This window comes from Salmo salar, chromosome 05, assembly GCF_965601325.2.
Source record: "Salmo salar chromosome 05, fSalSal1, whole genome shotgun sequence".
In the NCBI taxonomy this organism is placed as follows: domain Eukaryota; kingdom Metazoa; phylum Chordata; class Actinopteri; order Salmoniformes; family Salmonidae; genus Salmo; species Salmo salar.
This window is the reverse complement of record NC_138295.1, coordinates 71,201,147-71,219,613: the sequence shown is the minus strand read 5'-3', so window position 1 is coordinate 71,219,613 and position 18,467 is coordinate 71,201,147. Positions and strand designations below refer to the sequence as shown.

Genomic DNA, 18,467 nt, shown 5'->3' with positions numbered 1-18,467 from the left:
CAACTTGCATTATGTGGTATGAGGTTTGCATTAAAATAGTTAAGTGTTTCGAACCTAAGCTTAGTAGCTAATGTTAGCTAGGGTGAAACTTTCACAACTCGTTTTATTTCATAATGTAGGTACTGTAACGCTCTATCTCGCAACAATGTACCAATGCAATGACTTGGAAATTGTAATAATTTCGCGCGAGTATTTGACGGTAACGTTAGTTAGAATGACCATTGTATCTAATCGAAACCTCTAGTCACCTGTTATATCGGCATCTTTCTTTAGCCCCTGTTGGTTACTCCCAGCTCTTGTAGGCTGACGATGGCAACTGTCCACCCGAACAGGTTGTCAACTCAGATAACACAGCGGGGTATGTGGAGTCAGGGATTAACGTTGGTGTGTGGAGGGGTGAGGGACGTTGAGAAACTGCACAATGCAACAGCAGCATCCTATTCTTCAGACAGTGTTGCCATCAGTTTACATTTGGAACCGTGTACTCAACAATGTGACACATGGGCAGCCTGTGGAAAAGAATATGCTTGAGGGGGTGGCATTACATGGTCAGGGATATGCCATTCAGTCAGACAGTTCTCCCACTGTAGCAGGATTCTTTACTAGTATTTATTTAAACTATCACTCTATTTAAAAACAACTGGATTAAATATGTTGAGCCTTTCACAATAGTCTCTCACAAACAAACCATTTATCTGTAGGTATTTAATAATGAGGTGAACAAACATGATATTATCTTAAGCAAACGTGCCTCTTGGATGAAAACAGTCCAGTGCCAGTTATTGTGGCGCAAAGAGACCTGTTATTATCTCTATCTGTAAGCCCCTTTTTGAGTGATTCCAGATCATGAGTGAAGAGCCAGATGCATTCTGCAGGGGTAGGATTTCCTGCTTCCCATAGACATCTGAATTGCAAAAATACCTGTGGATTGGATTGCCACATCATTAACCACACGTTTAGCCTATCCATCAAAATATGCAGGTAATGGTGAATGTAGCCTAGTTGTCAACATGAGCTGCAGATTCTGTCTGACCTTAGCAATGACCTGTTGTATGAGATGTTGACTCAACTCAGTTGACTAGCCACCTGTGGTACTAGACTTTCTTTTCTGGTCTGTCGTCTCAGTCAGACAGTGTAGTAAAGGGCTGAGGGGAAACCGGTGAGGCCACCAGGCATGCTTGGTTGTGAGGGGTGGAGAGGCTCATTGTTACTAACGTCCTGTTGTGAAGTTTGGCCACAACTGAAATCGTCTGGAGCAAGGGTCGCACCTTCCGACCCACCATGACAGGAAATACCCCCCTGCACAGCCCGAGGAAGATGTAGCCTAGCCTTCACACTGTTTGACTGCTTCTTGACTTCAATTAGCAATGGGGCATACTTCCTCAGGCTTAGCCTATTATTGGTACCATGGCATTTTGGATGAAAGTGAACTTCCATGCCATTTAAAGTTAAAGAGCAGTGCGGTGTGCACCACCCATCACATCTCTAGGCCAAGATGACATCATGCCATGATCAATTAGGTTAATTTACACATACTATAGGCTTTAGTATTCATATTAGTGGTTGAACTTTGCACTTTGATGTTCTTCTTAGAATTCTGCACCCACACTCTGTAGAGCCTCTTTATTTTGTTCCAATATGTGAGTCCACAGTGTTTAAATTAATACCTGACTATTTGAATATCATTAACATGCAACGTATTCAAAGAGCATAGGCGACACTAAATGGATGTCAAGTAGCCAATTATCTCTGCTACGGATACTGAGGTACCAAGGTTGTAAGTACGAGCAGACATGGTTATTAATTCTAATGAGACTTTATTTTCAAGATTAACTTGTAGGCCTCTCCTATCTAGAATGTAGAAAGTAATTTCACTCTCTTTGCCTGCCTCTTTACTTTTCTCATTGTACCTGGGCTGAGAATGTACCTTTTTCCTTGAAGATAAGCTTATCAGTGAGGGTGCTAAAACATCCTTACTCTGTATTCAGACGATTCATCATGTTTGTCCTGCAGTCTATGGGATCAGTAGGATGCTACCTCACCTTGCATTTTTCAGTTGAAAAGTGACTTAGCTAAGTATGTAGTTCCCAAAACATTCTGACAACCTCTATAACCCCTCAGACTTCCTGGTGAATCACTAAATTAACCAAAACAATATTAAGGCCTAGCCAGTCAGTCTCAAGCTGCAATCCAGGAGAAATGAGCTGAGCTGCCACCCACCAACAAGACAATTTGTTCCCACTGTTTGGAAAGCACTGCGTACAACCAATCCAGCTGCTGCCCTGGTACGTACAGTACAACCAACAATGAGGTTCAGGCCTGGAGCAGACTTAGACATTTCTCAAGACTTGGCCTGGCCTACACACACAAATCTCAGCATCCCTAAATAGTACACGTTCAAAGGTTCAGTATTACTGTTAAGACTTGAACTCACATGTTCAGACAGTATGAGGTGTTTGTGGTGTAGTAAGTGTCTGTTTGCATGTGAGTGTGCAGTAGATTAAAATCTCTTTATTGGTCTATTGTTCACAAGGTCCACTGAAATTTGACCTCTGGTTCCAACCTCTCCGAAAGACATGCAGGTTGCAGCAGGGTGCTGCCACACTGGACACCCATGGAGCTGTTGTTGTGGGTGGGGTTAAGTGACTTGCTCAAGGGACGGGCACAACGGCAGGCGGCGGCATCTAGGATTTGAAATGTATTGAGACAAGTTAGACAGTAACCTGTAGCAAAATATAACTCAATTGATTGAACATGAAATATATTTCAATATAATTGAAATATCACTATAGTCTATGGTTTCTATTTTAATTCTGTCCTCTAGGTTTTCATTTTATGTCACTTGTTCGTATCAAATGCGTAGACATTGGCAACTTTGTATTTGTGGTCAACTTATGCCCCAAAAGCATTTTAAGGCTGTCATTTAAATCATAACAAAATCTAAGATATTTGGCTACATCTTCTGTCCAAAAACAAATCCTGTGAAATGACATCAACACATATGGGGGGAGTTTCTGACTAGCTCTGTTGGCCGTGGCGTGCATGACCAGAATGACACATTACTGAGAGAGGCATTTTTGGACCGTTGCCCAAAGTCTACCTTTTTAATTAGTTTATCCTATAGCCTACTTTACCATACTTTTTAATGTACCTCCATTAAATTCAGTGAATGAAATGTAGACCTACCCTTTGATCTAGAAGACTATTTATTACTTTAAAATACCTTACAACTGTCTTACCTCATAACTATAAAACGAAGGATCTAAAACCTAGAGCTTGGACGATAAACCGAAAGTGATCGACAGCGACATTGCCTTCCTCTTACCAATGTGGCCTAGTGCTGCAAAGTTTTTATAGGATATTAGCCTACATTTTACTGGTAGATGAATCAATTAGCCTACACGACTATATAGCAGCAATATCATATTCAGAGTTAACAATCTCTTCAGTGTTTTTTTTTTTTTAGTTTCCCACTTCCTCAGGTGGTGAACATTATAGCTTATACTCCAATATGCACAGAGATATTGACAAATTCTCTGAAGAGCCAAAAATAAATCTGATCATTTTGGATCCTATTTTGACAGGTTGAACATCAAAATATGAATCATGCATTTCCTGGATGTTAGATGAATTTAGCTTTCTTTTTTAATCGTAGGCTACCATCTCAGTTGACTGACTAGGCACTGGGAAAAAATGTCTAGAGCCATGCCGCTAATGTAAATTAACTGTCGAAACATTTATTGCGCAAAATAGTTATTTATTGCAATATTACTTTTTGTCTATCAGCCAGCTATAGCACCTCCCCAAGAATGATTTATCGATTGTATTGTTAGTGCTCTACTAGAACCTGACAAAAGGAATTTTCTCACATGCTCACACACGGTTGTCTTTGACCATGGTATCTGCCAATTTGGCTGAAGGTCACTGGGAGTTGCATGCTGAACAGCCAAGGTTACTAACTTCCAGGGGGGAGAGGCAGAGGTTAGGCTACAGTATATCACCACTTGGAAAAGGGTATTATTTCAATCTGACATCAGGGCACATGCATGCACCCAATCCCCCTGCTCGGTTCTGTGTGTATACTGTGTGCATGCGTACAATGTCTGTTTTCCCCTGACTGGGTGAAGAGTCATGTCCCCAGAGTACAGCTCAGTGGGACTGCTGGCATGTGGCTAAAGAATCCCTGCCCTTTTTAAAACAGAGTGAGGGAGAGGAGAACAGAACAGAGTGGAGAAAAAAAAACAAGACTGGTTGGAAGTGGATGAAGAATGACATGGTGCCTGACACAAAAACAGACAGGGGAAGAGTCACCAAGTGAGGGAGAGAAGGTGAAGTGCAGGAGGATAAATCATAAAACCCTGTCTCTTTTACTTCACTCTTCTCTTCCCTCCTTCTCTTGTTGCTGTTGTTGAAGAGAGGAGACAGACAAGGACAGAGCCATGAACCCGGACACGGGTAAAAAACTATTTATACTCTTATGACTAGAGTAGTTGTGACCTACAGCATGCTTAATGCCTATATGTGTATCTGCCTGCTCATACACATTATTTACCTTCTCTTTTTCTCTCACCCATCCACACCATTCTGTAGAGCTCATTAGAAGCCTGTTGTGCTGCTGGTGGTAGTTGTTGTACATGATTTATTAATGCCGGTATTCGTCCATCTTTAATGTCTTGGGACCAGGTGTCACTTTTAGTTCAGTGTGGTTGTTTACCCTTAACTGCCTGGTGTAAAGGTTGACTGGTCAGAATGGTTATAGTGCGACTGAAACCAAGTTTGGTTCTTTCAGAGATTTTAATGGGTGATATGGACTGAACAGCTGTTGCTTGCGTAGGCTGCCACCATCTCTATAGACTTGAGAGAGAATATAGAATGCCGCTGCTTTCACTAATTTGATTAGTTTAATTGATTGATGGTTGAGGGGTCTGAGTTGTCCTCTTGCCCTTTTAATGTCATGTTCTCAGGATAAATAGTGGGCCAGAAACCTCATAAATGTTGCATGAGTACAAAATAGACCCTGTATGTATTTTCTAGTGGTTGAAATATTGTATTGCAAGTATCCTAAGTATTTTGTGCACATGGGGGATATGAGACACATATTCATAAAACAACATCCAGCCATTTGGCCTTAGTGAGAAGAGCAAAAACATGTTTATTTTTTTTAATAATTAGACATTAGAATCTATTTCATTTTCACCACCATTGCAGAATAAATTCCTCACCTTTTCTAGGCAGCCGTTCTGTAGTCTAGTCGAATTTAAGGTGAACATGCAGACAGTTGATATTTTACTTTGAAGTATTTATGCTGCTACTGTTTGTAGCCAACTGTAAAATATATTTTAAAAATTACTAGCCTCGACAATGTTTAAGAATTTGCGGGCAGTCCAGCATATTAGGTTGCGGGGTAAGTCAATGCAAAACATTGTTGAATTCAAACGTTATGCTATGTCCTCAACAGTTTGTGACCGGCCACCTGGGTTCAGTCTTATGTTGCAAAATTTGAAATGGTGTTTTTTACTTTGGATGAAAGTAGACTCAGAGCTACAAAATGGTATGTCATGCACTGCAGTTGAGGAACAATGGCAAAGTAATTATGTGCAGTGACATGGTTACTTGCATAGTAGTAATATCAAAAATAGAAAGTGTCCAGATAAAAATATTTACAAAATAATGAATAATTGTTAGATGCTTACCCATACATACTTGTCTAAATTGTTGGGTCATGTGAAAGTGCTATAACCACCCCCCAGCTACTCCGGTCACTTATCTAGACAAGTACAGTGCTTCTTCCTTTAAAAGTTGCAGCATACTTGCCGCAGCATACTTGCCGCAGCATACTTGCCGCAGCATACTGCCGCACGTCATTTAATTGTCAGACATTATTTCTATTACTGCAAGTTATTGCTAGTTTGACCACCAGAGGGCATCTTTAAGAAGCATTTGATAGTATTCCGTATTGGCATTACCAGAGAATTTTAAAACTCTTGTAATAACGTAGTATATGGGATTGATTTTAAGAAATTTGGCTTAAATAATTTGATTAATATTATGTTTCTATTCAGAGAGAAACAAAAAACGAAACCCTCAGGGAAAATAGGGCGCTGTACAACGTGACCGTCGGGATTTGGCTACAGGATTGGAGGATTCTAAATTGTTTGCCTTCGTTAGATAACTTTGTTCCAATATTTCTTTAAGTCAGTGATATTTATTCCCATGGTAATTCATTATGGATCCATAACTAAATCCACATCTGAATTTTGAAAGAGTATTTAAAAAAAAAATATCATTTTACTAATGAAATGTATTTGTTTGTTAGGCTATTGTGCAGTCTACAATACATACTGTAGTAAACATGGGAAAGTGCCTAATTCCTTACATAAGGAAGAGCAGGCCATGTCTGTACTACAAAATGCAGGGCATGTGGAAGACCAGTGTTATTTCATAGTTGTGATGGCTTCACTATTATTCTACAATGTAGGAAATAGTAAAAAATAAAGAAAAATCCTGTAATGAGGTGTGTCCAAAATTTTGACTGGGACTTGCTGAGTTAATTTGATTTAATATTATGGTGTTTCTATTCCATGAAAAACCCTCTGGGTTTCTGTTAGAATGGAACAGAAAATATGGCGCTGAACAACATGCCCGTCGGCAGTACAGTACTGGGCTATTTAGCTAAACAATCCCTGTGTCATGCAGACAGGAGACCGAGGTTCAATCCCCCGATGGGGAGGAAGGAGTAGACGCTCTTTGTTCTTAACTGATTCCATATGTTATTTCATAGTTGTGATGTCTTCACTATTATTCTACAATGTAGAAAATAGTAAAAATATAGAAAAATCCTGGAATGAGTTGGTGTGTCCTGCTAAGTTCTTATTTTTCAGAGTAAATAACTCACGGACACTAGAGCAGCTTTAACCAAGTTTAATCTTCCCAAAGGTTCTGTGCAGCTGAAATCAGACAGCAAAACATTTCAGACATCACAGTTTATATACTTCCTACTTATGACACTCCTCTTCCTTACAGTTTATGGCTCTACAGGAAAGAAGGTAACCAGATAGCAACCCTGATTACTGCCTTAAGGGGAACTGACCTTACCCCTCACCTCCTGACCCACAGATATCCATATGTCTTCCCTCTATCAACACATCACCCTCCTCCATCAAACACATTCCAAAAGCCTTCTGGCTTTTTACAATCTCTTTCTATTCAAGGCTTTGTCTCTCATTTATTTAATATCTCAATGTTCAAAGTTTAGCCGATTCCAACAGTCCAGACTGGTACGTGCTCGATGGAAAATATGCGCTGTACAATGTGACGGTTGGCAGTGCAGTACTGGACTATTTAGCTAAAGATTCCCCGCAGGGCACGAGGAAGGAGAAGGCTGTCCTTGTAAATAAGAATTTGTTCTTAACTGACTTGCCTAGTTAAGTAAAGGTTACACTTAAAGCATAACATTTCTGCACCCTAATTTTCAAGTTCTTGTCTAACCAATACCCAAATGGAGGTTAAGTGAAAATAAAAATCTCATTGATTTATCAAGCCCATGCTTGCCTCTGTGCTAAAATAGTTGTAGGCTATTGCTTCTAACTTTTATATGCTCTTTAAATAAATAAGACCTACACCATTTTTAACAGCACATTACTCAACACTCGAGACTAATTTCGCCTATGGTAGGCCTACAGTATATCGAAAAATATACTAATTACATTTAGATATTAATTTAGAGTCCTCCAATCCTCTAAGGGGCATTTTCTGTTAGGATCTGTGAGAATATGAAAGGGTCTTTGATATAATTCTAAATGAATTAATAATAGTCGCTTTGTTAAAAAGTAACCATATTTTGGAGATTTTGTTTTCCTTTAACCTAGTGAGCGAGGAAAAAGGCAATTCTTGAACATTGGGTGAGACAATCTCACTAATTTGTAAATAAAGCCAGTTTGTTATTTAGAATTATTTATTTCTGGAGAAACCTAACAGTGATTATTTAGCAGACATCACTTGCTTATATTCTGTCAACAAGATCTTAAGAATATCATGGAATATTTGAAAATGTTCGTTTCTCCATGCTTGTTTCAGAGCAGCGTGAAACGGTCCACAGCGGGGAGGCTATGTATTCTGTGCCCACTCGTGGTATCTCTCTTCGGTTACACATCCTTTGAATAGCAGAACAGCATAACATTCCGGGCGGCCCTTGCTGTGCCTGGTGAGCAATTGGTCAAGTTCTGTTGTCAGAAGAGGAATGGAAATGTCAGGGTGAACCTAAGACCTGACGAACCCGCCACATATGTTGACTCTGCCTGTTGGAGGTGGAGTTCCAGAGCTCACAGGTGTGCCTGGCATGGATTGTGATTCCATCTCGATCCTCGCCCTTTTCAACATGTGAGTCAAATGATTCCAATGATTCGTCTGACAAACAAAGAACTTTGCTTCCTGCAGGCCCAGGCATGGATCAAAGCTGGCGAGACATTCAATAGCGTCATCTTCAAAGACGAATCAACCGTGGCCCTTGAGCAATTTGCTCAAAATTGCTACAGAAAAAAAGGAAGAAGATCAAGAAGATTAACGAAAGCATAAAGATGTTGGTGAAGAAATGCTGTTTTGAGTTAGAAATGTAACACTTTAGAGTACTTAAGCATCGACAACATTGCAAGTTGAGGGATTTTCACAACAGTAGCCGGGCTATTAAAAAGTCTATTGTCCTGCTAATTGGAAACATTTGCATTCTGGGCTAAATTCTTTATTGTAACCACAATGTCACATTTGTATCTACCTTTCAAATTACTTTTAGAGTTTGGGATTTACAAATGTGCGCTTTTAATTATTAGTTACTTTGTTTTAGTTTGAACGTGCAGACTTTTTCTTTAAATTATTGTTTTATGTAGGATGCTACATTTGACCAGTTGCAATTGTAAGTAGGCCTAACAAAAAAATCCTGCTTCTATTACGCTTTTAAGCCTCATAGCCTACCTCAGCCAGTTAAGTTATTTTTATATAGGTCTAGGCTCAGAAGAAAGACTCCAATTAAGCCCTCTTGTTTGTAAAGTCAAATTAAAATTAAGATTGTTGAAATGAATTGCTCGCCTGGTGTAGGTTTTCTCCATCTGTTGGTGTGCAACACTTGCATCTCTCATGTTGCACATCAAATTGAAACATATTGTCATTCTCTGCGGAGTAACGTTATTGTATTTGGCGCGGCGAATGTGTCCACTTTAGGCCGGGGATTGTAGGCCTGTTGAGGGATAGCTCTAGTGTAAATTACATTTTAGTCATTTAGCAGACGCTCTTATCCAGAGCGACTTACAGTAGTGAATGCATACATTTCATTTCATACATGTATTTTTTTTTCTCTACTGGCCCCCCATGGGAATCGAACCCACAACCCTGGCGTTGCAAACACCATGCTCTACCAACTGAGCCACAATGTAGTTTTAAAAAAAATATTTTCTGGGTCAAGGTTTGGTGTTTTCAAGAGATTATTACTGCCACTTTTAGTGAGTTTGGTACACATCCGGTGGATAGGGAGCCGTTTATTATGTTCAACATAGGAGGGCCAAGCACAGGAAGCAGCTCTTTCAGTAGTTTGGTTGGAATAGGGTCAAGTATGCAGCTTGACTGTTTCGAGGCCATGATTATTTTCATAATTGTGTCGATATAGTACTAAAACACTTGAGTGTCTCCCTTGATCCTAGGTCCTGGCAGAGTTGTGCAGACTCAGGACAACTGAGCTTTGGAGGATTGATTGATCATATAAAAACCTTGGGACCCAAATGCATAATGAGTGCTCTAACTCCCCCTTGTGGTGGTCTGGAGCAATGAAGCCGTGACGCTGGGTACCTCAAAGTCCTGCGGCGTAGCTCACTACTTTTAAAGGAGGAATCACTGTACACGTGAAATACAATGGATGGCTGTAATCAACCTCAGACACACCTGGCTAACTTGATGGGTCATGTAATCATCTGGGACAGTGGAGTCTTTAAAAAAAATTAAAAAAATTATAGACATGTAGGTATGTAGATGGCTAGCTAAGCAATGAACCATAAATCCATGCAATACTGTAGTATAAATCTGCAGGTAGCTAAAGCTAACAAACTAGGTTCGATGTTAGCTAGCTAGCTAACATTTGGCTGTAACTAGCAATGCAAATTGCTTGATGACAAGAATAATATTACTAGTTACTACACAGATCACACACGTAACATTAGCTAGTGATCCAGCAACCTAACGTTCACTAGCTAACAGTAAGCTTTAAGTTGCAATGAAAAGGACTTTCTGACAAATAGAAACGTATAATATCTGATTGTAGCTAGATTCTTACCTGTATACACTAAACAAAAATATAAAAGCAATATGTAAAGTGTTGGTTTCATGAGCTGAAATAAAAGTTGCCCGAAATGTTCCATACGCACAAAAGGCTTATTTCTCAAATGTTGTGCACAAATTTGTTTGCATCCCTTATAGTAACATTTCTCCTTTGCCAAGATAGTCCATCCACCCGACAGGTGTATCATATCAAGAAGCTGATTAAACAACATGATCATTACACAGGCACACCTTGTGCTGGGGACAATAAAAGGTCACTATAAAATGTTTTTTTGTCACACAACACAATTCCACATATCTTAAGTTTTGAGGGAGCTTGCAATTGGCATGCTGACTGCAGGAATGTCCACCAGAGCTGTTGCCAAATAATTGAATGTTAATTTCTGTACCATAAGCCACCTCCAACATAATTTTTGAGAATTTGGCAGTTCGTCCAACTGGCCTCACAACCGCAGACCACGTGCAAGGTGTTGTGTGGGCGAGCGGTTTGCTGATGTAAATGTTGCGAACAGAGTGCCCCATGGGCGGTGGGGTTATGGTAGGAGCAGGCATAAGCTACGGCCAATGAAAACAATTTAATTTTATCGATGGGAATTTGAAGGCATTGAGATAGCGTGGCGAGCTCTTGAGCCCCATTGTCTTGCCATTCATCCGCCACAATCACCTCATGTTTCAGCATTATAATGCACGGCCCCATCTTCCAAGGATCTGTACACAATTCCTAGAAGCTGAAAAGTTCTTCCATTGCCTGCATACTCACCAGATATGTCACCCATTGAGCCTGTTTGGGATCCTCCGGATCACCGTGGACGACAAGGTCTTCCAGTTCCCGCCAATATCCATCAATTTCAAACACAACCATTGAAGAGGAGGGGGACAGCATTCTACAGGTCAATGAACAGCCTGATCAACTCTATGTGAAGGAGATGTTGCTCTGCATGAGGCAAATTGTGGTCACACCAAATACTGTGCTTTTCTGATCTACGCCCTACTTTTTTATTTTAAAAGGTATCTGTCACCAGCAAATGTTTCTGTATTCCCAGTCGTGAAATTCAGAGATAAGTACCTAATGAATTTATTTTAGTTGCCTGATTTTCCTTATGAACTGTAACTCGGTAACATCTTTTGAAATTGTTGCTTTTATTTTTGTTCAATATACATGGACGAACGCTTCATGGCAGACTGGAACTCCAGTTTAACTAAGACGTCGTTTCCGTTTTGTAGCTACAGCTTGTTGGGCCTGTTGTGTAAAGTCACTCCGGTTCACACTGACTGTACAGAAAGTAGTCTAACATTTTCCCACTGATTTTTGCAGCAATTGTGTTGAGAGCAGTAGTAACACTTTTGCAGTTCTCCATGGCTAACATTGTCTTTCAAAAAAGCCACGGTAGCAAGTATTGTCTACTGAGCAGCTCATGTTATCGATAGAATCATGCTACATGGCAGACCAATCCAAACTCCTCTCAGCATGTCCAGCCCATCCATTATCTTAGCCAATCATGGCTAGCGGGTAGGTTCCGGTCTTCTTCTGTGGCTAAACCAACTATTTTTATTTACAGATGTCATACAGGTTTGGTTAAAGCACATGTAAGTTCATTTGTTCCAGAAGGCGTTTCTGCCAAAAACCGCATTTTGATAAAAAAAAATATATAATTACCTTAATGCTTCTCCTGTGAAGTAGTGACGTGCAACATATGCCTAGCTCCCTCAAATGGGTCACATTTTCCATCGTTTTCTCTTTCAGAAACCGCCACAGTCCTTTGCCAAATACAACAAAGTACAGCAAAAATTAAAACATTCTGCCAAAACAATAAATAGACGGGTAGCGTATGTAAAAGATTTTACAGTATTGGTATAGGCTACAGTATTGCTGTGCGATAGGTTGATGCTATTCTTCTATTTAATCTGAGCCGATACCAAGTTAGGGCTTGGCCCGGAAGACAAGTCTATAGAAATGGAAACAGTCTAAGCAAGCTACAGCTGTTCAGTCCTTAAAACCTCTCTGGGAAATGTGGGACGCTAGCGACAACAGACAGTGAAATAGCAGGGCGCCAAATTCAAACCAACAAATCTTATAATTAAAATTCCTCAAACATACAAGTATTATACACCATTTTAAAGATGAACTTCTCATTAATCCAACCACAGTGTCCGATTTCAAAGGCTTTACGGAGAAAGCATACCTTGCGATTATGTTAGGTCAGCGACTAGTCACAAGAAAACATACAGCTATTTTCCAGCCAAAGAGAGGAGTCACAAAAAGCAGAAATAGAGAAAATTAATCACTAACCTTTGATCCTCATCAGATGGCACTCATAGGACTTCATGTTACACAATACATGTATGTTTTGTTCGATAAAGTTCATTATTTATATCCAAAAATCTGTTTACATTGGCGCGTTATGTTCAGTAATGTTTTGCCTCCAAAACATCCAGTGATTTTTGCAGGGAGACCCATCAATTTACAGAAATACTCATCATAAACGTTGATGTAAGATACAAGTGTTTTACATAGAATTAAAGATTCCTTAATGCAACCGCTGTGTCAGATTTCGAAAAAGCTTTATGGCAGAAGCACACCATGCCATAATCTGAGTACAGCGCTCAGACACCAAAACAAGCCATACTACCTGCCATATTGTGGAGTCAACAGAAGTCAGAAATGGCGTTAAATATTCACTTACCTTTGATCTTCATCGGAATGCACTCCCAGGAATCCCAGTTCCACAATAAATGTTCATTTTGTTTGATAAAGTTCATCTTTATGTCCAAATACCGCCATTTTGTTCGCATTTAGTCCAGCATTCCAAATTCACAAAGTGCGCGTTTAGTCCAGATAAAGTCAAAATAGTTCCATTACAGTTCGTAGAAACATGTCAAACGATGTATAGAATCAATCTTTAGGATGTTTTTATCATAAATCTTCAATAATATTCCAACCGGACAATTCCTTTGTCTTCAGAAAGGAAAGGGAATGTGGCTTGCGCTCATGCCTTCCTGCCAGACACCTGATTCCAATAGCTCTTATTCTCTCCCCATTCACAGTAGAAGCCTGAAACAACGTTCTGAAGACTGTTGACATCTAGTGGAAGCCTTAGGAAGTGTAATATGACCCCACAGACACTGTATATTGGATAGGCAATCACTTGAAAAACTACAAACCTCAAATTTCCCACTTCCTGGTTGGATTTTTTTCTCAGGTTTCTGCCTGCCATATGAGTTCTGTTATACTCACAGACATCATTCAAACAGTTTTAGAAACTTCAGTGTTTTCTATCCAAATCTATGAATGATATGCATATTCTAGCTTTTGGGCCTGAGTAGCAGGCAGTTTACTCTGGGCACCTCATTCATCCAAGCTACTCAATACTGCCCCTCTTTCCCAAAGAAGTTAACACCCATCTAAAATCTTGGAAAGAACCTGACTGGGATCCAAACAGTCACATTACATTGCAACTATTCTGACCACAGTAAAGATGGCATAAGTCAACTTTTACACCAGGGACCTCATTTATAACTATATTTCACACTAAATATCTGCTTGCGCCATTTCTGAAAGTAGGTCTAAAATGTAAAAACTTGGCGAGTGCAATACCTACACGGTTTCCGTTATAAATCAGACCTGTCGTAAAACTGTGCTCGTGAACTAGCATTATAACGCTGTCAACAAAAATACTCTCCATTATATATAAACACAATTTTTCCCCTCATAGGTATTTCATTTGGAACAATAAGGACATTTTCTATAGAAACAAGTCTTTTATTTTTGAAGAACTGGTTCAATAATCATATCCTACTGTTGGGTCAACTTTTTAATGCAGAAGGATTGTTACTCAATTGAGGAATTTTTATCCCGTTACAATATCCCATCTGGAAGTCTCATGTTATTTAGAGGTGTAGCCAGACCTCACCTTCTTGATCTACCCTTGCTTAATCCAGTTGACTCTCCAATAGGGAATGTGTTTCTCCTTGCTCCCTCAGAACAATGGGTCTATATGTGCTTTATTTCAAAGGGATATTGTATCCATTCCTTATGTCACAAGTTAGTGGAATACATTGGTCACTAATATCTGTTGGTAAAAAGTCTGGTTATTACCACACAAATACTTGCTTGTTAACAAGGTCAAAGAGGTCTCTTTCAGAATGATCCATAAGTGTTACCCGAAGAAACTCAAAAAAGACAAACATTGATTGATTGTACTTTGTGTTGAGCATCCAGAAACAGTTTCACATTCATTTTGGCATTGTCTACATGTAAAACAATTATGGAAAGATATTCACAGTTTTATAATTGTTAATATTCTTGATTACTTTTTTTTTAATGGGAGAATGTGCTGCTTGGTTTCCTTAACCAAAAAAGAAAATCAACTTTACCTTAAATCTAATGGCAAAATGTCATTCATAAATGTAAATTCGCTAATAAAAAAAACACGCTTCTGTGTTTTTCTAGAAGGAATTCGAGCAGTACATTAAGACCATTATACATTCTTCTAATAAGAAAGCTATTAAATCATCTGTGTGCATCTTTTAAGGTCTTTGTATAATCTGTCATTTGTTGTACCCCTAGCATATGTTATCATTGTCTGTTTGTATACTTCTTGTACACTGCGTGCACAATTATTAGGCAAATTGTATTCCTCGGGATTAATTTTATTGTTGAACAAACACAATGCTCTCAGTCAATCCAAAATGTTATTGAACCTCAAACCTGAATGTTTAACAAAGGAAAAGTGAGTTGTCTTTCTCAGGGAAATATGTGTGCACAATTATTAGGCAACTATTAGTGTGCACAATTATTAGGCAACTATTAGTGTGCACAATTATTAGGCAACTAAATTACAAAAATCATTTCTTTCAACTCACTTGTTTATTCTCAATTTTTAGAGTAAGTGTAACAGATAAGTAACACAATGACAATTTATATAACATTTTTGACCTTTCAAAAGTATTCAGTGACCAATATAGCCACCCTTATTTTCAATAACTGCCATGAGCCTTCCATCCATGGAGTCTGTCAGTTTCTTGATCTGTTCACGATCAATTTTCGCTGAAGCAGCAACCACAGCCTCCCAAATGCTGTTCAAAAAGGTGTATTGTCTTCCATCACTGTAAATGTCACGTTTGAGAAGGGCCCACAAGTTCTCAATAGGATTTAAGTCAGGTGAGGAAGGGGGCCAGGTCATTATTCAGGCATCTTTGAGGCCCTTGCTGGCTAGCCAAGCAGTGGAGTACTTGGATGCATGTGATGGAGTATTGTCCTGCATAAAGATCATGGCCTTCTAGAATGCTGAGGACTTCTTCCTGTACCACTGTTTGACGAAAGAATCTTCCAGAAACTGGCAGTAGGTTTGGGAGTTGAGTTTCAGTCCATCTTCATCCTGAAAAGGTCCAACTACCTCATCCTCAATGATAGCAGCCCATACCAGTACCCCTCCTTCACCTTGCTGGCACCTGACTCAGTGTTGCCCTGTGTCCATTACTGATCCAGCCACGGGCCCATCCATTTGGTCTGTCGAGTCACTTTCATTTCATCTGTCCATAAAACCTTTGAAAAATCTGTCTTCAGGTATTTCAATGCCCAATCTTGACGCTTCAACTTGTGAATCTTATTCAGTGGTGGTCTTGTTTCAGTCTTCTTGACCTTGGCCATGTCTCTGAGCACTTGACACCTTGTACTTCTGAACACTCCAGGTAGGTTGCAGTTCTGGAATACGGTGGCACTGGAGGATAATGGGTTCCTGGTAGTTTGACGTTGAATTCTTCTCAAGTCTTTTGCAGTTAATTTGCGCCTTTTCTTCCCCATGCGTTTTTTGCGCCCCAGTTGACTATTCGCAACAAAACGTTTGAATGTCCGGTGGTCACACCTCAATAGTTTAGCTATTTAAAGAGTGTCGCATCCGTCTTAAAGGCATTTCACATTTTTGGCTTTTCAGTGTCAGTTAAATTTCTTTTTTGGCCCATTTTACATGAGGTAATGAGGCTGCCTAATAATTATGCACACCTTGATATAAGGTGTTATTCACTTTCGCCACACCCTCCCTCATTACACAAATACATATCACCTGAAAATGATTAAATCCAATAAGCATTCAAGTTTATATGGTTTGGAGTTTGAAAATATGAATAGAAACAATGATACGATCAGAATACTCACTTGCCTAATAATTGTGCACGGTGTATGTATACTGATTTTTCTCCAATAAAAAAATCAATAAATACCCTCCATTCACTTTTTTATGGTGACAACACCCTTTATCCCCAACGATGGAATCGGGGAGGACTGTGGATCTGTCTCTGTTCGTTGGTCACACACAGTATCTCAGACAGCACTGGAACGAGTTTGACAACTTTGGTGAATTAAGCGTCTAGCCATAGAGATCCGCCACTTAAATGTATACTGATTGTCCCAAGGCGGGATCTATAGTAATTAACTGAAACGTGTTAGTCACGTTATCTCAATTGGCCCAAGGGTGGGCGCTGACTCATTCGTGGGTTATGACATGTTTGCTCTATAATTTGAAACCATTCGAGTTAGGCCACAGCAGTAAAAAAAAAAGAAATGGTAAATTTGATCTCATTTCTGTAAAGGTGTGGGCAGAATTTAAATCTCTTTTTAAAAGTAAACATGCATGATGCCTATAGCGAGTGCCAAACACTTGATACTATATTCTAAACAATTAAAGTAAAATGCTACAGCCCACACTTCTATGCAAAAGACGTTGTTATTCAATATTTTGTTTACCAATGGATTGTTTCTATCTGCTGCCTTGAGTTATGCACACGTACATCATTCACTTTAGCATCATACATTAATGCAGATCTCTTCTGGGCCCTTAGTCAAGTGAATTATTGGTAGTTGGCTTTGCGATGCGTGGCTCATATTCTTTAGATTCACCGACGCAAAACTGAATCTTACGTTCGGTCTTGCTGCCTCCTTAACGGACACAGATAATAGGCTGAAGGAGAGAGATTAGAGTATTAGGCTAATCTTGGATTAATTTAGGTGTATGACTTTGCATTTTATTGATGAACAATGGTCTTCATTGTCATTTCAAAAAAATATGTGGCTAATGCATTAGGCGTGACCCATAATCATTCACACATGATGCAGAGGAGGAGAGGTGGTAAGGCTCGTGAGAAGATATCTATCAAAAAAAATGAGTGCCTATAATGCTGATTTATTCTGGTTCAAATTGCAACAACTGCTGCTTATTCAGTATCAGCAGTTATTATCTTGTTCTGCGGGCAGTTATGCTCCTACTAATTAAGCAATGTCAGGTTATTTGAGACTATTTCCCAACACTGGCCCGGCAGCAGGGCTTAGGCTAGTGCTGCTGCCACACTCTGGACTTTACTTTGTTCTGGGAATTTAATTCTGGTCTTTATATTATTAAGCGCCTCCCAATACTGCATTATGTTGCAGTCGTCACATTAGATCAGATTGCTCTTCCAATGTTCACAGCCGAACTCTTGTCTTGCGCGCTCTCCGTGTCTGTTGCAAATTGGTGAACTGACAATGAAAGATCCGTGAGCGAATTGCACAAGTTTAGATGGTACATCTCTGAGAAGCTGTTTTGCTGACTTTTTAAAATGACATTCTATTCCAAAAGGAATTAAAATAAAATGTTGACACCATCTAAAATATAATTTCTACCTCCAGAACTGAGCCCAATAGTATTCGTAAAATGATTTCAAATCACTTTTACATATTGGACCTTGCATATAGGTTGGTCCATATTATCAGGTATGCTGTTAGCAATAAGAAAGATCACCTGTAGCCAAACTGATGCAGCATAGTCACTATAAATAAATGGGTAACCCCATGCTTCAGCCTATCTGCATTTACCATGAGCTAGATCCCAAATGTGAGCTCTCTACTATTTAGCATGTATTGATGAATTTTGTCTCAAACTTGCATAAACACAGTGAATATACACTGAGTATACAAAACATTAACAACACCTGTTCTTACCATGATGGGCTGACCAGATGAAAGCAATGATCCCTTATTAATGTCACTTGTTAAATCTACTTCAATCAGTGTAGATGAAGGGGAGGAGACAGGTTAAAGAAGGATTTTTAAGCCTTGAGACAATTGATGTGCGGTTTGTGTATGTGTGCCATTCAGAGGGTGAGTGGGCAAGACA

At 39.4% G+C, this 18,467-nt stretch overlaps 1 protein-coding gene across 2 annotated transcripts in view; it reads left to right on the top strand.

The window, feature by feature from the left end:
- LOC106605704 (hormone-sensitive lipase) overlaps positions 1-18,467 on the top strand; it is a 41,914-nt gene that overhangs the window by 422 nt on the left and 23,025 nt on the right. The window contains exon 2 of one of the 2 annotated variants that reach the window (XM_045718695.2): positions 4,415-4,455. The exons of the other annotated variant lie outside the window; for it this stretch is intronic. Coding sequence (XP_045574651.1) covers positions 4,440-4,455 — 16 coding nt within the window. The 5' untranslated portion in view covers positions 4,415-4,439. The remainder of the gene's footprint in view (positions 1-4,414; positions 4,456-18,467) is intronic. 2 annotated transcript variants of the gene reach the window in all.